This window comes from Bos taurus, chromosome 3 (assembly GCF_002263795.3).
Source record: "Bos taurus isolate L1 Dominette 01449 registration number 42190680 breed Hereford chromosome 3, ARS-UCD2.0, whole genome shotgun sequence".
Taxonomy (NCBI): domain Eukaryota; kingdom Metazoa; phylum Chordata; class Mammalia; order Artiodactyla; family Bovidae; genus Bos; species Bos taurus.
Window position 1 is genome coordinate 116979195 of NC_037330.1, and position 26475 is coordinate 117005669.

The 26475-nt window shown below is 57.1% G+C and overlaps 1 protein-coding gene across 4 annotated transcripts in view; it reads left to right on the forward strand.

Moving 5' to 3' along the window:
• The window catches only part of MLPH (melanophilin), a 45933-nt gene extending 19684 nt beyond the window's left edge, over positions 1-26249 (forward strand). The window contains exons 3-16 of one of the 4 annotated variants that reach the window (XM_024989426.2): positions 2028-2249; positions 2385-2497; positions 4528-4566; positions 5190-5314; positions 7117-7236; positions 8173-8377; positions 10467-10606; positions 17560-17748; positions 17972-18127; positions 19787-19879; positions 20593-20670; positions 22409-22466; positions 23124-23224; positions 24712-26246. In XM_024989426.2, the coding sequence (XP_024845194.1) occupies positions 2028-2249; positions 2385-2497; positions 4528-4566; positions 5190-5314; positions 7117-7236; positions 8173-8377; positions 10467-10606; positions 17560-17748; positions 17972-18127; positions 19787-19879; positions 20593-20670; positions 22409-22466; positions 23124-23224; positions 24712-24738 (1666 nt within the window). In that variant the 3' untranslated portion in view covers positions 24739-26246. 4 annotated transcript variants of the gene reach the window in all.
• Positions 26250-26475: the final 226 nt, after the last annotated feature.

Genomic DNA, 26475 nt, shown 5'->3' on the forward strand with positions numbered 1-26475 from the left:
TTTCCCCGGGCCCAGGTGCTCCGCTGGGCCAGGTGGGAAGCCTGAGGCAGACACTTTCTTTGCCTTGTCAATGCGGTTTTATCTAGACTGGCAGTGAATGACAGTATTTTTAGGTTCCTGCTACTTCTAGACTGTGTTTCTTGGCTTGGGGGGCCAAGAGTCTTATTTTGTGTCTGTCTTCATGCGTACTTTAGTGCACAGTGGGGAGAGGGAAGTCAGCGCAGTGCAGCCAACGCTTAGCTCGATCAGGAGGTTCCCAGAGCTCCGTAGAATCACTGCCTTGTCTTAGACCCCCACCCTGCTCTGGGGCGTCCCCATCAGAAACCACAGTTTCTGCGGAGTTCTCTGGAGACAATGGCATCTAGTGTCTGGCTAATCTCTGTCGCTAAGAATGGATTAATTTTATCTCATCTAAAACTAAAAATATTACGTTTGGCACACATTCTCTGCAGCCAGAACAAGAGCAGTGTGTTCATTGTTGGGGGCACATTTTCCAGTCGGTTCCACTTGGCAAGTTCACCGGGAAGCTGCGACTGAACGCTTGCTGGTATGAAGAACTGGTTTGCCCGGGACTCTTCAGTCTTATTCAGGAGAACCAACTTGGGGAGTCAACTCAACCTGCTCCAGGAGGAAATACTGTCTGACTTTACCCTTAGGACTCTCTGTGTCGCCTTTTTAAGGAGGTTATTCGGGCAGCTCAGACAGTAAAGAATCTGCCTACAATGCAGGAGACCAGGGTTCGATCTCTGGGTTGGGAAGATCCCCGGAGAAGGGAATGGCAACCCACTCCAGTGTCCTCACCCGGAGAATCCCATGGACAGAGGAGCCTGGCGGGCTACAGTCCGTGGGATCGCAAAGAGGCAGACACGACTGAGGGACTGAGCACATTCAGGCAGCAGTGGGACCACTGTGATTCTGAACCTTTATGGCTCCCTTAACCTGGTCTGGGTTGAGCTTCTCAACTCTCACAATCAGGTCCCGACCTGACCTCCACTTACCTAGTATTGTCCCCAGCTCTGCACCATTCACTCAGGCCAGGGAGGCAGAGCGGGTGTGGCCAGCCGGGCCCTGGAGAAGGCAGCATCACCCAGATATCTGGATGAGGCTTCTCACATCGTCCTCTCTGACTCCTGCTGCTGTTCCGACCAGACCAGGACCTCCTGGATTTTCTGTCTTCTCTAACCTCCTCTTCTGTTTATTTATTTGGCTGTGCTGGGTCTTAGTTGCAGCACGAGGGATCTTCGTTTGCAGCACTCGGAATCTTTAGTTAGAGCATGTAAAATCTTAGTTGCGGCCTATGGGATCTAATTTCCTCTTAAACAATGAAACTGGGCAACAGATTTACTCTAGATAACCGTGTGGCCTGACCAGGGTGCACCCCTCCAGGATCCCCCCTGGCTCCATCTCTGCTAGTTTCCTGGAGCCACTGACCCCACCTGGTCTGAGGGAGCTTGGACCCTGGGTCCTAGTGGCCACCGGTGCATGCTCGTCCAGCTGCACAGGGTGCCTGGGTGGAGCCTGCAGGCTGTGGGCTTTGCATCAGAAAATCTCTGGGCTCAGGGTCAGAGCTGGGGAATGAACCCGGGCTCCAGGACCTCTGCCATCCCCCTCACGTTACACTGAGTCACGTGAGATTGTGCGGGCCGTGGTGGGGAGCCCCTCCCACGAGGCTGAATCTGTATGGTTTGCACCCCTTTGGCAATGAAAGAAAGTCATGGGCATAGTGCCTGGGGAAACATAACCTCATAGAGAGTCACAGAAGTGCTGGAATGCAGTTTCACATCTATGAACGTAGCGGGTTTCAATTCCAGCCTACCTGGACGGCACGTGTTTGAACCCAGCCTGCTGGTCTTCCCTGGAGTGGGATAGGGCGGTGCTGTGGACAGTAAGGCCTGCCTGTGGCACCATTACCTGACTTTGGGGTCGCTATTGTCTGAATCTCTGAATTTGATAGCTCTCTCTGTGTGTACACATTTAAAGCTTGTTGCAAAAACAAGGGGTCCAATATTTTCTTGTTTCCAATAAAGGGGGTTGAAGGGCAAGATTAAGAAGGAAAACTCCAAGAGGGAGCTGCTTTCAGACACGGCCCACCTGAACAACACCCACTGCGCCCGCTGCCTGCAGCCCTACCGGCTCCTTGAGACCCCCAAGAGGCAATGCCTGGACTGCCACCTCTTCACCTGCAGAGGCTGCGGCCACCCCCACCCGGAGGAGCAAGGCTGGCTCTGTGACCCCTGCCACCTGGCCAGGTGAGTGGGACCTCGAGGTCGGAGGGTCCTGCAGATGAGGGGCTTGGCCTGTCCCTTCCAGGGACTCGTGTGTGTGTGTGTGTGTGCACCCCCCAGGGCAAGGCGTGGGCCTGAGCTCCGTGTCCCCGCCTGCAGGGTCATGAAGATGGGCTCACTGGAGTGGTACTACAGCCACGTGAGAGCCCGCTTCAAGCACTTCGGGAGCGCCCAGGTGGTCCGGTCCCTCTGCGGGCGGCTGCAGGGAGCAGGTAAGGAGTGGGCCTCCTCCCTAGGTGTCTGATTTGGCACCTAGACCCTGTCTTTTCAACAAACATTTCCTGTTGAGTCTGATGATAATCAAGACTTGAAGAGATGGATTATAACTCAGTCAGTGGCTTTCATATTTTGAATCCAAGTATTTATTCCATGAAGAACTTGAAATTCAAACTGTGCTCTTACACTCCACGTGTGTTCACCTGTGTTGTCCACCTTGAAGCCATTTGGGTAGATGAATATTTCAGGGAAGGCTCTGAGGTTGCCTGAACTTGAAAGTTCCTCTTAAACTTGGATGGGGAGAACTGAGCAGTGTTTTCAGGAAGCACTAGCCTGTCATCCTATCACCTGAGCCCCAGGCTCTGCCGTTACACCTGGCCAGGCATCCAGGCTATGAGAGCTATTAGGCCGCTGTCTGGGGGCTCAGCATCTTGACTGTCTCTACCTGGGGGACCAAGGCCAGTTCCCTCGGGTCTGGATCCCCTGCAGATCCAGAAAAGGTGCCATGCTCCTGAGATGGACGGTGTCCTCACTGCGCCCAGCCTGGCCGTCTGCCCTAGGCCTTCTGGGGAGGTGCCGCCTTGTGTCTTGTGCCCCTTAAAGCCCCAGGTTAATGGGAGGGTGCAGAAGTGGGGCATGGCCACCCCCAGGGCACTTGCACACGCACTGGGCCTGGCACAGGTTTCAGAGGGGTCTCAGCACACTCGTGTGTTTTTATTGTATTTGTTCATATTTCTTCGGCTTCCCAGGGTCTTAGTTGTGGTACTTGGGGTCCTAGGTCTTTGTAGTACATGGGATCGTTGCACCATCTGAACCCTTGCAGCATGAGGGATATAGTTCCCTGACCAGGGATTGAACCCAGGCCCCCTGCATTGGTAGCTTGGAGTCTTAGCCAACTAGACCACTAGGGCAGTCCCTTAGGACACTGTTGAATTTAGCACAGACCACCCAGAGGCACCCTCACCTGGAATAGCTCTTAGCACCTGGAGGAGCAGACCACCGTGGGGTGAGGGACCTTCCCTGGGCGGGGCTGTGGGGGCATGTGGTAAATCATTGAAACCAGGACATTTTTAAGAGTAGAGCAGTCCTCCTGAGAACCACGCTGAGACAGCCAGCATCACTAAGGGTGCCCTGGGGACGCAGGGAGGCGCCGTCACCCTATTCTTGGGGGGGGTTCCCCACCTCCTCCCTGGGCTGCTTCTCCACGACCCATCTCTCTATCTCGGCTGGAGCTTATCAGTAAATCCCCATGCCGGCTCGGTCGGCCAGCCTAGGGGCCCCTCTGCGCAGGGCTCAGGCGTGGGAACCACAGGCAACGTGGGAAAAGCCATCCTGCGGAGCATCTGAGAATCTCAAGTCCCCGCTCGCGGTGGGAAACCACAGCCACATCACAACCCTGAGGACCTGGGCCTCGCCCCGGTGTGGGGGGCGCTTATTTCTAGAGACCCGAGTGGGCTCAGGAATCCGCCTTAGGTAAAAAGCCAGGAGGATTCTGACGGCCCAGCCAGGGCCCAAAGCTGCGGGAGCCGGTACCACCCGGAACCTCCCGTTTCCGAACTGTCAACGCTGCCGGCCAGGAGGTGGCGCTGCGGAGCAATCAAAGTCCTGGTTCCGGCCGCTGCGGGTGGGGGGCGGCGGGCAGTGCGGCGGGCCCAGGCCGGGTAATGGTCCGGGGGGCTGCCTTCTCCCTGCTGGCCCCTGTCAGGGCAGCAGACAAGAAAGCGCGCCGGGAGTGAGCGCGAAATGGGGAAGTCTTGCCTTTAAAAAAAGTATTCAAACTTACAGAGAAGAAAGGATCAAAGTGAATGTTTTGAAACCTGGCCCAGGCAGGGTAGCAGGTGGGGGGCCCGCTGGGGTCTTCCCTGCGTGGGAGGCTTCAGAGCGGTGGGCGCGTTCCCCACGCCTCCCTCCTCCGCCCCCGAAACAGGACGGGCAGGCAGTGTCGGGGGGCAGGAAAGGAAGCCCAGCTCGGGCAGGTGGCTCCTGGAGAATGCCGGTCCCCTCAGCGCCTTTTCCTCCATCGTAGGTTTACCTGATGGAGTGCGGAGCGCGCCCGACGTCCACAGTAAGTCCTTCCTGCTCACACAGGTGCCAGGGTGCCCTCTGCCCCTGAGCAGGGGGGATGATCCCCGAGGCTGCCAGACTGAACCCCAGAATTCACGGGGTCATCCTGGTAGTGTCTTAAGAGAAGAATCCAGGCCAGGCCAGGGCGAACAGGAGAAAAGAGGAAAAAATGAGGCTGCAGTGGGGATAACAGGGGATGGGGGGGCCAGGCCTGGGGATGCAGGTGAGGAAACACCGGGGTCAGGAGAGAGGCGGGGAGGGACGCCAGGGGCTGAGCCTCACCCCCCAGTCTCGGGGGCTGCTGAGAAGGAGGTGAATGGACTGCAGGTGAAGAGGTTTGTTGGGCTGAGCATGACAGCTCCAGGGCCCCTTCGGCCACCGCACCGCGGTGTCTTCAGATCCCTAGGAAGCAGTCAGTGAAGGCGACTGTTGGTGAAAGTGATGCGGGGCGTTGGTTTCCTGCTGTGGATTCAGGCCAGCCCTATGCGATGCTCTGACAGGGCTCTGGAGGCCAGCAAAGGGCCTGGTCGGGTAGCTTCACAGCAGGTGGAGGTGGGGGGATGGACGGATGCGTGGGTGGGTGGGTGGATGAATGGTTTGTCCCGGTCTCTCTTCCTGGTGGAGTCACGCAGGCATCCACTGCAGGTGGGCCTGAGCAGATGCCCGGACACCCAAGTGGAGAGGAAGAGCAGACTGATGAGGATGGAGAAGGGGACACAGCGGCCCAGGCCCAGCCCCTTGGCAGCCAAGTAGGTCTTCCGCCAACCTCGCCCACTTCCCCCCGGAAGCTGGAGCCTCTGTTCTGAATTCCGGAGAAACCTCAGGCTCTGCGTGCCTCCACTAGCTAACCTGGCAGGAGCCCGGAGATCCAGCCACCTCCGCCGTGCTCCGGGGTCTCTGAGATGGCTGGGTACCAAATCCAGATGTCCTCTCAGCTCTCAGCATCAGTATCCCGGTGGGAACCCAGAGCACACAGCGGAGGGCAGGGCCTGCCTGGACCTCCAGCCTGGCCCATCCAGCCAAGAGTCCTGGGGCTTGTCCTGAGGGCACCAGTGTCCCCGAGTGAGCCTTTGTACCTTTCAGGGAAGCAGCCCCCTCCGGCTCTCCTCTGTGAACTTTCTTGCTTTTGTTTATAGCCAACCATGAGTCTTGCTTTTATTGGTTTATGCCTGTTTTCACCTGTTTTTTCAAGGCTGTGTTCTTTATTTTATTTATTAGTTATTTTTGGCCCTGTCCAGGCTTTGCGGCTTCGTGTTGGCCTTCTCTAGTTGCAGCGAGCGGGGCTTTCTCTCTAGTTGCAGTGCTCATCTTTCTCACTGGAGGGGCCTCTGCTGTTGCAAGGGCTTCCCTGGTGACTCAGACGGTAAAGCGTCTGCCTGCAATGCGGAAGACCTAGGTTCAATCCCTGGGTTGGGAAGATCCCCTGGAGAAGGAAATGGCAACCCACTCCAGTCTTCTTGCCTGAAAAATCCCACAGACAGAGGAGCATGGTGGGCTACAGTCCACGGAGTTGCAAAGAGTCAGACACGACTGAGCGACTTCACTCACTGCTGTTACAAAGCACGTGCTCTGGGCTACACGGGCTTCAGGACCTTCAGCACATGGGCTCAGTAGCTGTGGCTCCCGGGCTCTAGAACACAGGCTCAGTGATTCTGGTGCTTGGGTTTAGTTGCTCCTTGGCATGTGGGGTCTTCCCACCAGGGATCAAACCCGTGTCTCCTGCATTGACAGGTGGATTCTGCCACTGAGCCACCAGGGAAGCCCCGTTTTCCCTTAGTCTGTTTTCACGTAGTTTTCAACTTATTTTTGGAGATAAAGGCAGGAGAGAGAGCCTCTGGGGGTCTGGGCGGGACGACAAGGGGATGGGGGCAGGGGCGGGGCAGGGTGGGTGGTGCTGGATGGAGACCCTTGGAGAGTCAGGGAGTCTCTGAGAGCCACACTGGCAGTTCTGCCAGCTGCTCCCTGGGGAGCACATGCATCTTCTTATGAAAATAGAACTGTACTCGTGCTATTTACTGGGCTCCCGAATCACTCTCTAGTGTCTGAAATATTCCCTGCAAATACATTCAAAAGGTGGAAACTGTTATGAAGGAAGGATTTGGAACTCAGCTCTGCTCTAGCATCTAGAGGTGAAGGAGCTCTTGGGGGCCCCGTTCCCCACCTTCTCTCCATGCTGGGCTCCCCTCCTTCACCAAAGGGGGAGGGCCGGGAGGCCCCCCCCCTTAGCCCGAGAAACCCTGCCTGCCCCCCCAAGGCTGCGGCCCAGGCCTGTGACCTCAGTGCCTCTGAGCAGCCAGGTGCCCATCGGAGGCCCAGCGGGTGTTTCCCCCTGCTCTTCTAAGAGGGGATGGGGGTGCGGATCCTGTGATGGGGGTGGGCTCTGGGCAGCCCTTGGAGCCTCCTTGGAGTCTGCTCGTGTCTAGCACAGAAGGCAGATGGGCCCGTGAAGGAGCCCTCCCTCCCGACCCCCTGCTGCCTGGGGTTGGGATGTCTGGCCCCCACCATCAGGCTGACCCTCCCTCCTCTCTCCCTGAAATCCCTACCTGCTCAGAAAAAGCGCCTCCTCCCCATCCACGGCTGGGACTTTGAGGCCGACTCAGACGACTCCGATCCATTCTGTGGTCACCCGCCAAGCCTGTCCTCGGTCTCAGGGGCCACAGACGGCCTGCAGGTCAGTGGGCTCTCTTTTCGCCCCTGAGTTAACCTGGGGGACAGGTTTTTGGGCCCCAGGAAAGGACAGCATTCTGGGGGACAGTCTGCTATGCTTGTGGGCGTAGCATCAGGGGGAGGCAACTGGAGTCGGGGTACAGAGGCCTCACACCCTCCTGTCCTGGAGAGCCTGGGTGGGCTGCTTTGAGAAGAGGGGTGCAGGGCCAATGAGTCGGGGGCCTGGGTTGTCTGTCCTCTAATGAAGGCAAACCCCCCGTGACTCAGGAGTGCAGGGTAGAGGAGTCGGACGGTCCCCGAGTCCCACACCCCTTGTCTGATCCGCAGGGCTCCTGTACCTTATTGCCCAAGCTAGGATGGTCTTGTGGTGGAAGAGGCTGTTAGTAATCACACCAGGACACGGGGCCTCCGCAGGGCTGCCAGGGAGAGCCCGGCCATGTGGTCCCTCTGCTCCTTGGCTCTGTGCCCTTGGTCTGGGCAACCTGTGTGAGGCTCCCTGCCTCCCACCTCATCTGGAAAAGGAGTGATCTCTGCCTCACGGAATCCCTTCCACGAGGGACTGGAGACTGAGCCTGGCGCACCCCATCCCCAGAGTGACGGCGCCCCAGCTGGAGCCCTGACATCTCAGTGCCCTGGCTCTGGTGGTGCCAGCCCAGGATGGGGTCCACCCAGGGCGATCTATGGACCCCTGGGTGCAGGGTCCAAAAGGGAAGAGAGCTGGGACCCAGCACCCATCAGGTCTTTGGTCCACGGTCCTGCTCTGGTGGCAAGTCCAGCCCTTTGAAATGAAAGGGAGTTGAATTGCTGGGGTGGAGAGGAGGGGTGACTTGTGTTTGGTCTGTCAAATGATACCTGAAAACTCTCAGTCCTTGGACTGGAAAGACATTCCAAGGAGCTGCCTGTTCCTAGTGAAACCTGCTGACCATTCCCGTGTGTTCAGGCCCTCACAGATGACCCCTGCGCGGAGGAGACCACCTCCCAGGAGGCCGGGATCCTGGACCAGGCTGATGCCAGGGCCCCCGGGTGCCACCCCCGTCCAGAAGAGCAGAGGATCAGCCTCTCACCTGCCGGACCAGACGAGCTCTCGGAGCTCTGCCTGCCGGGAGAGTCCTGCACTGCAGGCCCAGGGGTCGCTGCCACTCCTGGTGAGTGCGCTTGACCGTGGTCTTCCACACAGGCTCCACATGGGAGTAGGGGGTGGCTGGAACCCGGCACCTCACAACGCTGGGACACTGGCTGATTGCCAGGAGCCCCTTCCTTCCTGGGATTGTCCAGCGTGTGCAGTCCTGGCAGACGCCGCTGTCAGTGGAGCTCCCTGGGGCAGGGTGCCTCCCCGTAACCCTCAGAGGTACCAGCTCAACCCCCTGGCTGGTCACACCTCACTGCCACCCGTGACGGGGGATGTCGAGTGGGAGTGGGATAGAGACACGCAGGTGTCCCTGAAATGACTAGGGTCACCGGTCACCTGGACCAACCTTCCTGGCCGCAGGACCAGGCAGTTCCAAACCTGGGACCGAGATAGGGCGCAGGTCCATCTGGGCTGCCTGCCTGCCTGCTGTGACCCGGGAGGTCTGCTCGTGCTGAGACCCTGGGTTCGCTCAGTTTGATTTTGTTATCAGTGGCTTAGAGATGAAATCTCGAACCACTGTCTGTCTCTGTGCCCTGTGGGAGTGGGCGCCGGGGTCCGGGGGGTCAGGTGTCCGAGTGATGTAGAAGCCAATGAGACCACAGACAGCCCAGGCTGCCCGCCACAATGTGCTCCCACCTGACCTGACCACAGTGGGGCCAGCTCCCGGGGAAATGTAGTTAAGACAGTGTCTGCCAGGAAATGGGCCTTCTTTCCATTTTCCCTTTTCATTGTATTATAGGGACTCTAATCTCATGATCCACACACCCATTAAGATGCTGGAGGCATTTGGGGGGTGGGGAGGGGACTTTTATTTCCCCATAAACAATGGGTAAGTGAATCTACATTGACTGAGTCTTTGGATGAAGACGTAGATCAGCACGTTTCCTCCCGGGATCCCTGATCACCCCCAGCACGTGGATGGCGGGGGCAGTGGGAGGGGAGGGGAAGACAGACTCTGTGGAGCTGGGGCAGGTGCCTGGGGGGCCAGGCAGCTCTGAGTACCAAGCCCAGCTCTGCTGACCAACTCGCCACCCTATCTCCTGGACTCTAAGACATATTCTGTCACCTCGCCTCTTAAATCGGGAGCATCTTACAGCAAGTGTGGGAGACTGATCCTTAGTGCCGTCTCAATAAATGTATCAGACAAGTCACAAGGTCTGAGCTTTAAAGGAGTACGGTGTGTGCTTGATCAAACCCCTTAACCACCGGGCTCAGTGTCCTCATTGTAAACCAGGGCCAGCACCTAACTCACCACACTGTTGGGGACTTTAAATGGGATGGTTGTATCTGTTAGCTATTGCCGAGTAACAACTTATCACAAACGTACTGGCTTAAAGCTACACACATTGACAAGCCCACAGGGGCCAGGTGTCTGGCACGGCTTCCCCAGGTCCTCAGCACAGGTCTCCTGGGCTGCAACCACAGGGTCATTAGGGCCGGAGCCTCATCCGAGCTCAGAGCCCCGCCCCCAGGCCATGCAAGGTGTCAGCAGAGCCCTGCGGCAGGTCAGACACAAGAGCAGCTTGTGGACGCTGACTCCCGGGACATGGGCTCCTATGTGTCCTCCCACGCAAGCTCGCCCCCTCCCTGTCCCAGCATGGCTGTGTATGGTGCACTCCAGGCCAACCCAGAGCTTGGAGGGTACTTTCTGGTGAGGACTTGGGGGATCTGCCACCACCAGGGCCCAGGAATAAGCCTCTGAAGTGACACCATCGGTGACCCATGCCCATGAGTCTGGGAATCACTAGTCTGGCAGGAAAGCCAGCCCCAGAGACTAAGGTGGAAAGACTTCCAAAAGTCATGCCCACGCGTGGAAACTTGCCGGGACCCACGTCTGTCACACCAGGCACCACCTAGCTTCCAATGCTTGGAGCCCCCAGTGAGTCCCGGCCGGGCCAGGGGCTTCTGTCCCCAAAGTTCCTCGTAGGGGGACAAGGACTCCGCTCCCTTCTTATCTCAGTTGAGGGATCTTCAGCCCCGTATCGTCAGTGGAGTAGAACCATGTCTCCATTGTCTTTGATCTCTCATTTTTCTTCATTGGATAAAATGCCCACTGACCTTCAGTTTTTCACCCCACATAACACAACCCCATTCTCACTCCAAAGGGACAAACATCCTCAGGAATGAGCAGCTGCCCTCCCAGTATCTGGCCGACGTGGACACCTCGGATGAAGAAAGCATCTGGATTCAGAGAGTGGCCTCTCACCATCCCAGACAGAAAGGCTGGACTGCCTCTGAGAGCCAGGTAAAGGGGGACGGAAAGAACACATTCTGGTTGCTTCTTTGGGTCTGAGGTCTTTTTACCTTAACGTCAGTTCACCTCTGAGAGCTTAAAGCTTTCAGAACTTTTAAACTACAAGATTGGCAAGCCCACATAACAGAGATGCGGTGTCTTCAAAATATATTTTTTATTGACATGAAATTCACATAGCACACAATTAACCATTTTAAAGTGAGCAGTCCAGAGCTTTCCTGGTGGCTCGGTAGTGAAGAATCCGCCTGCCAGTGCAGGAGACACGGGTTCCATCCCTGGTCTGGGAGGATTCCACGTGCTACGGAGCTACTAAGCCCATGGGCCACAAATACTGAGCCTGTGCTCTGGAGCCCGGGAGCTGCAACTAGAGAAAAGCCTGTGCAGCAGTGAAGACCCGGCACAGCCAAATAAATAAATAAAATTCTAAAAATAAAATAAACGACGCATTTAGCAGAATGAACATTTAGCAAAATAACCAATCTGCATCTAGCAGATTCACAAGGTGGTGCAAACGCCACCTCTGTCAGCTCCAATCCGTCTTTGTCACCACAAAGGGAAGCTTGTACCCTCCCGCCCCACAAACACCGGCCTGCTTCCTGTCTCTGCGGGTTTGCCTCTTCTGGACAGTCCACATAAATGCGATCGTACAATCTGTGACCTTTTGTTCCTGGCTTCTCTCACTGAGAGCAGTGTTCTTGAGGTTGATCACGTTATAGCAGGTATCAGTACTTGATCCCCTGTAATGAAAATATCTATTTTATACTTTATCAAGTATTGTGTCTTTAGGGAATTCCCTGGGTGTCCAGGGGTTAGGACTCTGACCTTCCCCTGCAGGGGACTCGGGTTCGATCAGTGGTTGGGGATCTTAAGACATATATATATATATTTCACAAGAGGAAGAAGCAACCTGTTATTCCAAAGCCTTTCAGTTCAGTTCAGTCTCTCAGTCATGCCCAACTGTTTGAAACCCATGGACTGCAGCACGCCAGGCTTCCCTTTCCATCAGGAGTTGGCCTGGAGCTTGCTCAAACTCATGTCCATTAAGTCGGTGATGCCATACAACCATCTCAGCCTGTCATCCCCTTCTCCTCCTGCCTTCAATTTTGTCCAGCATTAGGGTCTTTTCCAGTGAGTCAGCTCTTCGAATCAGGTGACCAAAGGATTGGAGTTTCAGCTTCAGCATCAGTCCTTCCAATGATTATTCAGGACTGATTTCCTTTAGGATGGACTGGTTGGATCTCCTTGCAGTCCAAGGGACTCTCAAGAGTCTTCTCCAATACCACAGTTCAAAAGCATTGGTTCTTCGGCTCTCAGCTTTTTTTATAGTCCAACTCTCACATCCATACTTGACTACTGGAAAAACCATAGTTTTGACTAGAGGGACCTTTGTTGGCAAAGTAATTCTCTGCTTTTAAATATGGTATCTATGTTGGTCATAGCTTTTCTTCCAAGGAGAAAACATCTTTTAATTTCATGGCTGCAATCACCATCTGCAGTGATTTTGGAGCCCTAAAAAATAAAGTCTCTCACTATTTCCATTATTTCTCCATCTATTTGCCATGAAGTGATGGGACCAGATGCCATGATCTTCATTTTCTGAATGCTGAGTTTTAAGCCAACTTTTTCACTCTCCTCTTTCACTTTCATCAAGAGGCTCTTTAGTTCTTCTTCGCTTTCTGCCATGAGGGTGATGTCATCTGTATAACTGAGCTTATTGATATTTCTCCCGGCAGTCTTGATTCCAGCTTGTACTTCATCCAGCCTGGCGTCACAGGCTACCAACTGCTCCCCAGGGCCTTGGGGATGAGAAGTAGGGCTGCCCAGCAGGTAGGGCCTTCGCTGAGCCCCCTGCCCCAGCGCTGACAGCAGGAGATCTGCCCTTCTCCAGCAGGGAGGGTGGGGTGCCGGCCTGTCCTCCGTCCAAGCCGGCCTGGAACGGGCGAGGGGCCTTTCCAGCCTCAGGCCCTTCGTGACTGCACTCTGGAAGGTGGCCTGTGGAGCTCCTGACTTGTAGGAGGAGCCTGTCTTTGCTTGGCTCTTCGGTGAATCAGTGTCAGGTTTGGGCTAAAGCATCAGTGGGGCAGATGCGCGGCTTCAGCTCTGCGTGTCTCCCTCTCCGGAGTCCGTGCCCTCAGCCCGCTGGCCCTCGTTCCTGTAACACCACCTGGAGGTGTCGCCCGACCCGGGGCCGGGCATTCCTCCTGCTCCCACCTCCATCCCTGAGAGGTGTCGCTGACCCTTTGCCCTGAGCTCAGCAGGGCATGAGAGGCCCTGAGAAGGCCTGCAGGGAAGAGCGGTCTCTCTCTGCCGTGCGACCCAGGGGGGTCTCAATTCCTTTGGGGAACAGCTAGGTAGATGCTGACACAAAGGAAGCGTGCTTTGATTCAGACCGGGGGTCACTGGCTGGCCCCTGGGGGTGGGGGAGGATGGTGGGGGAGGGAAAGGCCACTCCAAGACAGAGATCTCCCCAGACAGAGACCTCCCCAGGACAGAGACCTCCCCAGGCAGAGACCTCTCTAGGCAGAAACGTCCCCAGGCAGAGACCTCCCAGACAGACCTCCCCAGGCAGAGACCTCTCCAGGACAGAGACCTCCCCAGGACAGAGACCTCCCCAGGCAGAGACCTCCCCAGACAGAGACCTCCCCCGGCAGAGACCTCTCTAAGCAGAGACCTCCCCAGGACAGAGATCTCCCCAGGCGAAGATCTCTCCAGGCAGAGACCTCCCCAGGCAGAGACCTCCCCAGGACAGAGACCTCCCCAGACAGAGACCTCTCCAGGACAGAGACCTCCCCAGGACAGAGACCTCCCCAGACAGAGATCTCTCCAGGACAGAGACCTCCCCAGGCAGAGACCTCTCTAGGCAGAGACCTCCCCAGGCAGAGGAGGGTGGGGGAGGATGGTGGTGGAGGGAAAGGCCACTGCAACACAGAGATTTCCCCCGTACAGAGACCTCCCCAGACAGAGACCTCCCCAGGACAGAGACCTCCCCAGATAGAGACCTCCCCAGGCAGAGACCTCTGTGGGTTGCAGAACACATCTGGTAGAGCAGTTCCCAGTTCCCAGGGACAATGGGATGAAGACTAGAATTAAACTGTCTATTTTCAGCAAGTTTTAAATTTAGCAACTTCAGTGACTTTCAGGAAAACACAGATCCCGGTATTTGCCCTACTGACACCAATCCTTCTTGCCTCCTTGAATTTCATGCTTGTACCTTGTCTCTGGAATTCTCCATTTCTTTCTCTTGACTTTATTTACTCCAACTAACATTTCGCCTGCAGGGTGTCCTCCACATCTTTATGAACAGGGAGTTGGGCAGGACCAAGAGTGACCTCCCAAGGCAGCAGCATCCCCAAGTGTCAGTGAAGACCCAGGGCCGACCCTTACAGGGTCTTCGTGGAGGAGCTGCTGCAGGGCCCTGGAGGAAGGTCTCTGCCTCCGCCCATCTCTCAGAGCAGCTCTTCTAAACCAGGTCTCACAGACATGCCTGTGGGAGGGCAAGAGTTCTCAAGAATAATCTTTTGTTGGGGTCCATCTGAATGGTCCTCCTGTGACCTATTGTCTGTCTGAGTCTGTACTCATGGTCGGGACTTTCTGGGTGAGGGACTCAGCAAAGACTTTGTATAAACAATCGTTCGTGCCGAGAGGCAGCCGAAGATGGTGCAGTGGTACCGAGGATGGATGCTCCAAGGCCCTGAGATGGCACGCCATGGCACGCACCCCACCCCGAGTGGTGGGTGGTGAGCGCTGGGGACCTGACTCAGTTTCCCCACAAAGGGCCTCACCAGCAGCAAGCGACAGTGGTTGTTTTCCTCCACGGCCTGTGTCTGTCTGGACTGTATTTGTAAGTTGTTCGTTTACGTTTTGCTGCAAAGGAGCTGAGAACACTAGGAGTTTATTCCGAGTTGCCACCCGTGTGTCCCGGGAGCGTGTGATTTACCTCGACACAGAGCTCACACGGAGCAGAGTGACTCCCGCTCTTGCAGAAGGGAGGGCCAAGAGCGTTGAGTTCCTGAGCGCCTGAGAGGCAGGTGTGCCTTGGGGGAGGGGGGAGTCCACATGGGGCCAGCAGCTCTTGATCCCAGGTGGAAAAGCAGGACAGTGCTCTGTGCATCGTGTCCGTGCCGTCCAGGAGGCGGATGTCCGAGTCCTCGCCCAGAGAGCAGCGTGGAGCCTGAAGCTCACCTCCTGGACTGAGGACTGTGGCCTCCCTGTGGCTCCACGCTGCCCCCCAGCCCCTCTCTGTCAGGATGAGAACTTCCTGATTCTCATCATGGGTGTGCTTCCTTCTGTTTCACTCTGGATGTGACATTTCACTGTGCCTGTGTTGGGCTCTGGTTGGTTCAGCTCTTACCCTCTGGCCACGTGTTCCAGGCCAGCCATGCTCCCTGGGGACACAAGGCTGTCCCCTGAGCACCCCGACCCGCCCCACCAGGGATTGATTGTTGCTTCTCAGATGACACAGCGTGCGACCAGAGCTGGTTCCAGTTGCCAGCAGCCACTTGAGGTGACGGCAGGGCCCCTCCTGCCTGAAACCTTCATGCTTAAGTTTCTCAGCTCGTGTTCTTCTCTGGGCAGACTTGCCCACTCAGGGCCCTTGCTGCTGTGAAGATCAAACTAATTAATTACCTACGAAACTACGCGGAAGAGTCTTCCCAGCCCGCTGGCGCCATTTGCCTCTTAAGACAAGGCGGCCCACGGACAAGATAATGGCAGGAAAGATACATCTGCTGGGCTCGCAGGAAAATGGAAGAATTGATTTCCTCTGTCCCAGCCTGGGAGCTAATAGACTGTGACTCAAGATTCAAGAGCTGGTGACTCAGGGACGAGGAAGCCGTACACTGAGTCACTTCAGGTCGTTACCTTGGTGCCTCCTGGCCCACGGTGACCCGGGGCACTGGCCGTTTCGTTCCATCAGGCTGGCGCGATCAATTCCCACCTTCCTGTATGGCTCACGATCAGTGGTGACGTGTCCACTGCCCACGGCAGTGACGCCGAACGTGTCACCTTTCCTGCTTTAGTCATGTTCCCCAGGCCCTGCTGCCTGCTCCTGCTGCAGCTTGGCGCCCCAGAGCCCTCTGGTCAGAACAGAGGCCTCCCAGTTCCCTTCCCAGCCCATGTCCCCGATGGCGCGCTTAGCTCTCCTTCCACCGACTGGCGTCTGGAGCTCCCAGGGTGGTGGGTGTCAGTGTCCTGATGGCGGGTGCGGCTCCATCTTCCAACCACTGAGTCCCACCCTCTGCTCCAGATCTGTGAGCGGATATGCAGGTGTCAGCTGTGGATTTCCTGCTGATACAGTCATGCTTCTGGCAGGCAGGTGACCCCCAGGGGCCAGGCAGGGGCCAGGAAGGTCCCAGCCAAGTAAGGAGAGAGAGCTGAAGCCCCTTTGTTAAGGGAGGTTGAGGCACCCACCCAGATCTCTTGAGATTTCCTGGGTTGTGAGCTTATGCATGGTGCTTAGAGAGCTGGGGTGGGGGCGGTGGTGGTGTGAGTGGAGTCCCCTGCCCCATCCAGGCCCCCTGCCATCAGCTGTACCTAGAGCCTGTGCCTCAGTGGGCCCAGCAGAAGGTGCAGGAAACTCAGAGGCGTGCAGGGGTGCAGTCTCAGGCATTTCAGTTCAGTCCCGTCTGACTCTTTGCAACCCCACAGACTGCAGCACGCCAGGCCTCCCTGTCCATCACCAATTCCCAGAGTTTACTCAAACTCATGTCCGTTGAGTCAATGATGCCATCCAACCATCTCATCCTCTGTCGTCCCCTTCTTCTCTACCTTCAATCTTTCCCAGCATCAGGGTCTTTTCAAATGAGTCAGCTCTTCGCACCAGGTGGCCAAAGTACTGGAGTTTCAGCTTCAGCATCAGTCCTTCCAATGAATATTCAGGGCGGATCTCCTTTAGGATGGGCTGGTTGGATCTCCTTGCAGTCCAAGAGACTCTCAAGAGTCTTCTCCAGCACCACAGTTTGAAAGCATCAATTCTTCAGGGCTCAGCCTTCTTTATGATCCAACTCTCACATCCATACATGTTGGTTCCCTTCTATTCCAGCCCCTGTTTATGCTGCAATCGCAACTGCATTTATAACAGAGATTTTAACAATTTTGACAAAATAATCCCACCCTGAAAATTAGTTTTGAGAAGCACATACACAGATAAGAGCCTGGAGCAGAGATTGCCAGATACAAGCACTATTTTCCTCCATGTTTCTCAGCAGCTGAGGCAGATAAGTAGACATTCTGGGTTGTATGAATCTCATCCAAGCCAGATGACAAACTTCCCTGGCTCTAGATTCAAGAAGGGACTCGCGGCAAAGGTGCTGCTCACGGTGTCACAGAAAACACGCCTGCAATGTTCACACAAGAGTCACAGATATGCTGTGGACACGTCTCAGCTCCAGGCAGGAATCTGCGACTCTGACTCCCCTTGCAAAGCCGACAGGAGGCGTGGGCACAGAGCCTGGCAGGCAGAGACATGCCGTGGTCAGTGGACGTGAATGCCACTGTTCTTATGCAAGTTCAGGACCCACCCCTGAGCCCTACTTCAGTATAAACATGAAGCGGACAGAGGAAAACCCAGAGAACGTGTCAACTCGCTGGGCCTCAGCCAACCACTTCCAAACAGTCCAGGCCGAGATCTTGGTTTGGCACCTTAACAATGATGCTAAGCCCTGGGAAATAGCTTGGGGACCCAGTTTGGGGACAGAGAGCTATTCAAAATGGTGCCTCTCCAATGGCTTGGATGCTGTTAGGATCTTTAGGACGCCCCACCCTGCCTGGTTCTGGAGGCAGGGGTGGGCAGCACCTTGGCCATGCTCGTGTGGAGGGTGGATGAGACCACAGCTCCAGCCGAGTCCCAGGGGGGCGGAGGACGGGGCGCCTCCCGGAGCCCTGCCTCTGAGCACGGTGATTCCACATGACCTGCTGAGTGAGACCCACCCGCTTGTCCATTTCAGCATCCAGGTGGTGACGAGCCCACAGATGCCGACGCAGAAGAGGCGGCCCTCAAGAGAAAGCTGGAGGAGTTGACCAGCCACATCAGTGACCAAGGGGCCTCATCCGCGGAGGAGGAGGAGGGCATGGATGCAGGGGCTGAGATGGGCAGAAGCAAGACTGTCGAGGACCACCCTGGGGCCACCCGGGAGGTGAGGTCCCCCGAGCAGTCTCAGCAGGAGACGGGGAGGCAGGGCCAGGGATCAGCAGTTTGTGACTAAGCCACCAGACACAACCGTTGGTGGGTCCTAAGGGCCCCGGGTGCCCGGCCGCCCCTGGAGTGCAGAGAGAAGCATCGTCAGGACGGGACGTGCGTCAGTGAGAGCCCTGCGGCCTCTCTGCCCCGTGGTCACACTTGGGGCTTCCCTGTCCTAGGTCCGCACGGCTGCAGGCCAAACGCCCAGCCGGGGAAAGGACCCGCTGAGTCCTGGGGACCCCGAGCAGCCCAGCAGGACCACGGAGGCGGAGCTGGCAGAGCTGGAGGGCCGAGTGGCCGCCACAACTTGCGAGGTGCGGCGGACGGAGAGCCAGGTAGGCGGCTGGCCGCGCGATGCCTGCCCCGCTCAGGAGATGGAGCACTGTTCGCTTCACGAGAAGGAATAAGTGAAGCCGGAGTCCCCAGGCTGGCCTGCCGCCTGGAACGTGCATGGCCTAGAGACACGCCCTTCTCCTCGGGGACCGAAGGGTGCCCCAGACAGGTGGTGGGGGCCCTGAAGCCTGGGGAAGGGCCCTGAAGAGCTCGCATAGCGGAGCCCACGCTGTCAGCTCCAGAGCAGGACTTTGGGGGTGTCCGTGGGAGCCGCCCTCCATCCACCCCCAGCACCCCAGCCCTGCCTGTTCCCCTTCAGGTCGGCAAGAGACAGGCAGTGTGGGAGGAAGAGGCTGACCTTTCCCCTCCCTGTCCTGGGAGGGCTGTCCAGAAGGAGGCTTAGATTTTAGGACGGCCCCAGGGCTCAAATTCTGACCGAGGGTCACCCTGTGTGCTTGGGTCCAGGGCCTGAGTTTGGGGGTGGGGGTGGGTCAGTGGTGTGCAAAGATCAAAGGATGGAGCAGGGGCTTCCAGAGACAGTGAAGGAGCCTGGGCTCTACTCTGCCTGCCCCCTCCAGGGGACCCTGGAGAATAGGGGTTCAGCCCTCAGAGTTGGGGGAACCCAGCCCCCACTGCCCATTCATTCCTGCTTCTGTTCTCTCCAGCACGTGCCCTTCCATCCCTGGGAAGAGGAGTGTGTTGCCAGGCTGGGCAGGCTATGGGGAGCAAGCTAGCCTGGGAACTCTGGGTTCACTTATTCCTTCTTGTGGGGCAGACAGTCCTCAACCTCCCGAGTGTGGCTGGTGTCATGTAGACACACAGATGCAGCAGTGAACACCTCAGACCAAGCCCCTGCCTTCGTGGAGCTCACATCCTTAGTGGGAGGAGACAGAGAGCAAGTCCATGACCAAGGAGGTCATCTCGGTTCACGAGGAGAGGAGAGCCCAAGGGAGTACTCGGATAGGCCGCTTAGAAGGGTGGTCAGGAAGGGATAACACTGGAAGAAGGCATGGGGCTTCCCTGGTGGTTCAGTGGCTAAGACTCCGCTCTCCCAATGCAGGGGGCCTGGGTTCGATCCCTGGTCAGGGAACTAGCTCCCACATGCTGCAACTACAGGTCCTGCACGCTGCGACTAGGACCTGGTGCAGACAAATAAGCAAAGATTAAAAGAAGAAGAAGGCAGCGTGTGCAAAGGCCCTGCAGCGGTGTGAACGAGGCATGTTCAGGGATCAACAGTGAAACCCTGACACTAGAGGAGTGAGGTGTGAGGGGCGGGCCGATTCCAGAGAACCCTGGGGACCTCAGGAATGATGGCGGGCCTCGGGAGGCATCTGAATGGAGCTGATGGGCCCTGGTTCCTGTTCCTGGAAGCTTCCTCCTCCCACTCTCCCCCTAGTCACTACCGTCTTCCTTCCAACCCTCAAGGATGAGCCTCCAGACAATGTCTGGAACCCCTCTCCTCACCCCTGGGGATGGGTGACCCTTCCGATGACCATGGAAGATGGGTGAAAATGAGGTCCCCAGGAAGCGCCCCTGGTCGCGACACGCATCTTAGGGGGAGTACCATGTTAGCAAATTTGATGAAGCCAGAGCAGCTGCTCTTCCTGGCCCGCGACATCGAGAAGGCACTTCCGAGTGATGTCTATCTGTCGTTCCTCCAGGTTTCGAATATCAAGTCCAGGATTGCAGCCTTGCAGGCAGCGGGGCTCACGGTGCGGCCCTCGGGAACACCCCAGAGGAAGTCTAACCTCCCGGTGAGTGGAGGGACTTCGGGGCCCTGGGGGGTCGTGCCCGGAGCCCTGGGAGGGGCACGGAGCGGCCTGGGGCAGCAATGGCCCCCACCAGCCGCCTCCCCTGATGTCAGTGACCTGGATGGGATTCTTTTTCATCTGTTACTGCCGATTCTAACATAAAGAGCACTTTACCCAGGGGAGGCAGAGTGAGGGGGCCTGGACAGGCTTAACAGAGCTCCGCTTCACAGCGGGTGCGATCGAGGGTCAGGGTGCAGATCCGCCCACAGCAGAGACCTGAGAGCGGCATCCTCCTCCCAGATTCAAGTCGGGAATCTCCAGGCAGACCACACTGTGAGGGAATCTGGCAGAAGAATGACAGGTGCTCCCAGGAGAGCCCCAGGGGCAGCCCCAGGACACCCCCGTTGAACCTGAACACTTCAGATGTGCAACAAGTCATTTCCTCGTATAAGTACACCCTGTGCGCTCTTCGGGGCCTGCGTATACTACAGTGTTCCCTCATGGTTGATCTGCAAGTCAGAGCCAGCTGGGCATTCCGTACTTTAACCTGCTGAACCCCACAGCACTGCAGTGGTGTGTTTGGAGGGCTGACAGACCATCCCAGCCTTTCAGGCCGAGTATCAGAGAGCACGTCCGTCCTTAGTCCCGCTCACCTGCCCTGCGGCTGGAGGTCAGACAGGCTGTCGTGACGCCCAGACGCCTTCCTTGTTCTCCAGATCTTTCTCCCCCGGCTTGTCAGGAAATCTGGCCAGAGTCTGAAGGATCCAAACGCAGACCCTTTGGATGAGGCCGAGGTATGTGTTCACTGCACCCAGGCTCGACGGGGTGGGAGAGGGTAAACAACTGGCCTGACTTTTCTAGCAGCAGGACAAGCTGGTGGGCGGTGGAGCTGAGATATTGAGACTTTAAGAAGCCTGGCGAGTCTCCCAGGCTGGCTTCCCCCAGAGGCACGGCTTGGAGAGGGGGCGGGGAGGGGGGAGCTGGGAAAACCCAGCAGGGGAGTGGGAGGGTGGGACAGAGGGCAGGGCTGGGGTAGGGGCTGGGGAGGAGGCGGGCAGACCCCCAGGCAGGGCACCCGGCTCAGGGTAACCCAGAGCCCCGGAGACACCGCAGGTCACAGGGGGGCCGTCCTGCATCTGGACCACGTGCTGGACGTGTGCCCCCTGCGTGCTCACCGGTCACGGGGGACGCGTGTCCACTGGCACAGGGTCTGGGGACGGCCCTGCTCTGGGAGCCGCACGTCCAGCCTGTGGGACGGAGCACAGAGCCTCCGTGCAGGCAGCAGCACAAGGGTAGATGGCGGGGGCGGTGGCGACACCCCTCAGCCTGCCCGTCAGGAAGACACGGGGTGGGGTGGGAGGGAGCGGGCAGTGCCTCCCAGGGCCCCACGGAGAGCAGGATCTGCCCCATGTCCTGCCAGCTTCTGGGGATCTCGAGTGACCATCTAGTCGCTTCTGCTTCCCGTGACAGCAGCGCTGGGTCGCTCTTCCCAGTAAACACAGTATTTTTTCCATCCCTTCGTCTGAGGTTTACAACACCCAGTGAGCCGGGGCGGATGCCACCCCCGTTGCAGTGATGGGGAGACTGGGGGTCAGGGAGGAGACCACACAGACCACCGAGCTAGAGGGTCTCAGGCAGGACCCCTGGCCCCAACCCCAGCCTCTCCTGGGGCCAGACCTCCCTGACGTGTCCCGGGATGCCCGGCCCTGGAGGCGTCCATGGCCAGGCCCCTGGGACAGCCCCAGAGGAGCTGGGCTGAATCCCAGGGGGCCGGCGTTGGCAGGACTTCCCGGGAAGTCAGGCTGTTTGGCTCTCACTTCCCCCTGAGGAAGGGGAAAGAATTGTCCCGGAGTAGAGAGTTGAGCGACAGGAAAGGGCGAGGGAAGGGAAGGTGTGAGTCAGCAACCGTGGGTGCTGGGCATGTATCATTGTTGTTCGGTCGCTCGGTCATGTCCGACTCTGTGACCCCATGGACTGCAGCACACCAGGCCTCCCTGTCCTTCACCATCTCCCAGAGTTCACTCAAACTCATGTCCATTGAGTTGGTGATGCCATCCAACCATCTCATCCTCTGTCGTCCCCTTCTCCTCCCGCCTTCAGTCTTTCCCAGCATCACGGTCTTTTCCAGTGAGTCAGTTCTTTGCATCAGGTGGCCAAAGTATTGGAGTTTCAGCTTCAGCATCAGTCCTTCCAATGAACATTCAGGATCGATTTCCCTTAGGATGGACTGATTGGATCTTCTTGCAGTCCAAGGGACTCTCAAGAGTCTTCTCCAAGACCACAGACTCTTGAGAATCCCTTCCCAAAATGTGCAGTTCTCCAAAAGGCATACATCTCTTTTATATTCTGGTATTTGGTGATTTATTGATAACATGCATTTTAGTACTTTAAAGTTCTAATATTGCCAAAGAACAGAAGACAGTTACCCTCACTTGTCAGAATTTGCTTGAATGATGAGAACTTTGCGTTTAGCTTCTGGTGCCCCTACAATCGCAGTGACATAGTGACACCCAGAGACTGTCATTCTCCTAGGTGGAGGCTGTGCCCTGTCTCGTGAGGAGGGAGCTCAGCAATTACCCCAAAAGCCAAGGTAAGTCACTTGCTCCCCTCATTCCCCAGGCCTAAGAGAGCGAGAAAATGACTGATCAGGGCCCCAGATTTGTAAGTAAGCCAGGGGACCCAGCGTCTCATGCCCTGACACCCACAGGACACCCCAGTGTCCCTGGCCACCCCCCGGGACTGTTGCAGGGAGCTGACGCCTGGACCCCTGGAATTTGCTACTTTAAGCACGTAGAAGTGGAGGTGTGGTGTCTGTGTCTGTGATACGATTTGTACGGACACAGTGTGGCGCCACTGGTAAAGAATCGGCCTGCCAGTGCGGGAGTCACAGGAGACGCAGGTTCGATCCCTGGGTTGGGAAGATCCCCTGGAGAAGGAAATGGCAAGCCACTCCAGTATTTCTTGCGTGGAAAGTCCCATGGACAAAAGAGCCTGGGGGGCTACAGCCCACGGAGTGTCAAAGAGTCAGACATCACTGAGCAGGCACGCGCTCGCACGGTGCTCAGCTCCAGACCTCACACAGAGCGTGGGACACAGTTTCTTGATGTCTTGGTGGTGACAAGGACGGCATTCGTCCTGGATGGTGCATTTGTTTTCATGCTCCTTTTAAAATTTCTTAGGAGGCAAAGACACTTGTTTGAGGTAAGCATGTGATTAGTAAACAAGCCCCCTTTTGTCTTCCCCAAAGACAAAGATGATGACTCCTTCAGTCGGAAGTCCATGTACCGTGGGTCCCTGACCCAGAGAAACCCCAACGGCAGGAAGAGAGCCACCAACCACAGCTTTGCAGTGAGTGTTCTCTGTTCACTGGGGCTTTTAAAACTCTGTGACCTGTCCGGCTGACACGTGAAGTCTTCCAAGTAAAGAACTGGGATAAACTCACAAGCAAAGTAAGATCAACAAAAGATCTATAGGAAAATGGAAAACATATCTAAAGGTACCCCAGTGTCAGGCTGATTGAGGGGCGTCACCCCCCCGGGGGTCTGGGCTTGGGATCCGGGACAGCCCATGAGGCAGTGGGGACTCCCCACCCAGCCCCGCATGCCTAAAGGTCGTGCAGCTGAGCCACCAGTGCAGATGCTGGGGTCGGCGCTGTGCCCCTCCTTCTCTGGGAGGGACCTCCATGCAGAAGGAGTCTGGGGTTCCTCCCCAAGCCCAGGGAGCATCAGGCTGGCCCGGGAGCGGCTGTGGCCTTGACGCCTGCAGGAGCACCTCTGTCAGGCCTTCTCCTACACCACGGTCCCTGGTGTTTCCAGCTGCACGAGATCCTGGGGGAAGCGCCGGGTTCTCTGATGGAGGTGCTGCCTTCCTGGGGCCCCCACAGCGGTCCACACACACACACAGTGCTGTCACAGTGTGAGACAGCCGACCTTGAGGGACCAGAGTCATGCCCACAGCCCAGGGATGGGCAGGAGGCCTCAGTGGCCACCATCAGGGTCCCAACACCCTGGATCCCCACTGCTGTCCACACCCACACCACACCTGCCAGCTGCAACCACCCAGCAACAATTCTGACTTCATCCCGGTTACGCAAGTCTGAGCAGATGCCTTGGCTATCCGAGAAGACAAAGTGCCCACTCTGTTATTTCCACGGACTCCATCTTTAAACGGATTTCAAAGGATTTCACAACACTCACTGCTGATGCCTGGGGCTGGGAGACGGGCAGGCAGGTGGGGCCCACGGGTCCGACACAGCCAGCGTCAGCCCCAGCCCAGACAAGGCTCCCTGCCCAGCCCCACGTGAGCCGGGCAAAGGCCACCTGGGCTGTGGCCAGAGCAGGGCCATTCACTGCAGGAGACTGATAATGAAATCGCCAATGGGACCTTGAAAATCTAGGTGCTTCCAAATGAGAACACACCTTCCTGTGTTTCAGCGCTTCCAGTTGTCAAAATACTTTGCATCTTCACAGCCTGTTTGATGAGGGCCAGTGTCATGGACCCAAATTCATAGCTGGGGAGACGGAGGCAGAGAGGGGTTGAGTGAAAAACCGGCAGGGGGTTGACCGATGCCTTCTGACCGCAGGTCCGTGGGTTCGTGTGCAGCTGTGTGCCCTCCTGCGTGTGTGCGTGTGTGCGTCTGTGCTCATGCCCGTGTGTTTTTATGTGCACACACTCATATAGCTAAGCGCATCTTTACTCGTGTGCACACCTGTGTGTCTCCATGATCCTCTGTCCTCGCCTGTGAGTTTCTGTGCCTGTGTGTGCCTACGTGTATGGCTGTGTATCTCACACCCACTTGTGCATATGGTGTGTCCATGTGTGTTTGTGCTTCACAGAAACCCGTGATGACCCACCAGCCCTAAGAGGAGAGGTTCGCCTGAACGGGACACCCACCCTCTTCCCCTCCGCCTCGGTCACCGCGTCCCCGCTCCTGCCCCACGCTTTCCGCTGCACATAGCCCAGTGGAGGAAGAAGAGACCCCGGCCCGTGCTGGAAACCCGCCCATGAGCTGACAGCAGTCCTCAGATCGTCAGCTCTTCACCCAAGTTCACAGACCACCTCCAAGGCCCCCTGGTCCGAGGCTGCTCTGATTCGTAAGAGGCATCTAGGCTGTACGTCTTTCCTCCAGGGCGCTGTGGTTTAAGCTTTCTGAAGAGCACAAAAATCTTCCTCAGTGTGATTTTTTACCCCCTCCCTGCTGGCTTCCTAATGCTGCTTTCATGACCGGCATGGACAGGAGAGGACGCAGTGACCGCCCTGGCTGTCTATGTACTCCTGAGTGTGTCTGCCTGAGCGTTGCCGGATGTGTGAGTGCTCCTGGACGTCGGGACAAGTGACTGGACTCTTGTCTCTCTGAACGAGAAGGGGGACAGGCTGTCAGATCTCCTTACAGTGACTGGACTCTTGTCTCTCTGAACAAGAAGGGGGGCAGGCTGTCAGGTCTCCTTACACACACACCCTGTCTTCAAGTACACCCGTGCTTTGCAAGCTGGGAGACACGACCCTGTGGTTGAGGACAGAGCGTGCAGGGGGAGCAGGTGGTGTCTACTACAGCCCAGGTGTCAGGCACTCTGGACGGGCGGGCAGAAGGCTGGGCTCCAGCCTGGCACTGCCGCTCACTGTGGTGGGATCCACTGGGGCAAAGGACCAGCTGGTGACACCCACCGGCCACCTGCCGTTTGTCCGTAGACGAGCTCCGAGTCCTCCTCCACCTCGGACAATCTGGAAGTCAGAGTGAGGTCCAGCTTTAAGGGGAGCCCCCTGGGACCCTCTGCAGCTGCCTTGGGCACAGTAACCGCATCCCCCCTCCCAGGCGTGGCTGGGGGCCTCACGGGGACCTGGTTGACCATCAGAGCAGCCCATTTTGCAGAGTGGAGCCCCGAGGGTGAAGCAGCCTCCCTCTGGGCTGGAAGCCACCTCGTGACCCTCTAATGCTTTCCGAGGTGACTTCAGGTCAGCTTTCACTTCCCTCTCGCAAATGCTTGGTGCTTGTGTTCAGTGGCAACTGAAAGGAGATGGTGAATCTGTGATGCCCAAGAGCCTTGCCCGCTAAGATTTTCTTCCAACCTGACTGTCTCACCACGGCTTATGGATTCTGCACCACGAGCTTTGATCCCATCCCCACTGACCCCACAGGGTCTCAGTCCCCGCAGGGGCCACGTTGCCCACAAGCTGGCCCATGGCTGCTCCAGGGGGACTTTCAGAATTGGCTTCCGCGTTGATCCAGATGACTTGGGCTTTGGCAGTGTGCTGGGGTTTGTGGAAACGATGGAGGTGATCCTCCTTCTCCGAATGAAAGCTGCTTCAAATAGGCAGCTCCTCAATTCAGTGCTGGAAATTATTAAAGACGCCTGTACGTGGAAGAGGGTCGGTCCTTTGTGATGTGCAGTCCTCCTTATTCACAAAGTAAACGGGAGGTCGCTGTGAGTTCCTAGCCTTGGGGGGAGGCGGTCCTGGCTGGCCTGGAGCCCTCCCTGGAGGTGAGGGTAACAGGCCCACCGAGGACCAGAGTGGCCACTCCGCTCCACGGCTAACTTAAGTGCAGAGAGCTTCCAGCCTGGAAACACACTGGTCCTTCTTTCCAAAGCCCCCTCGCAGGG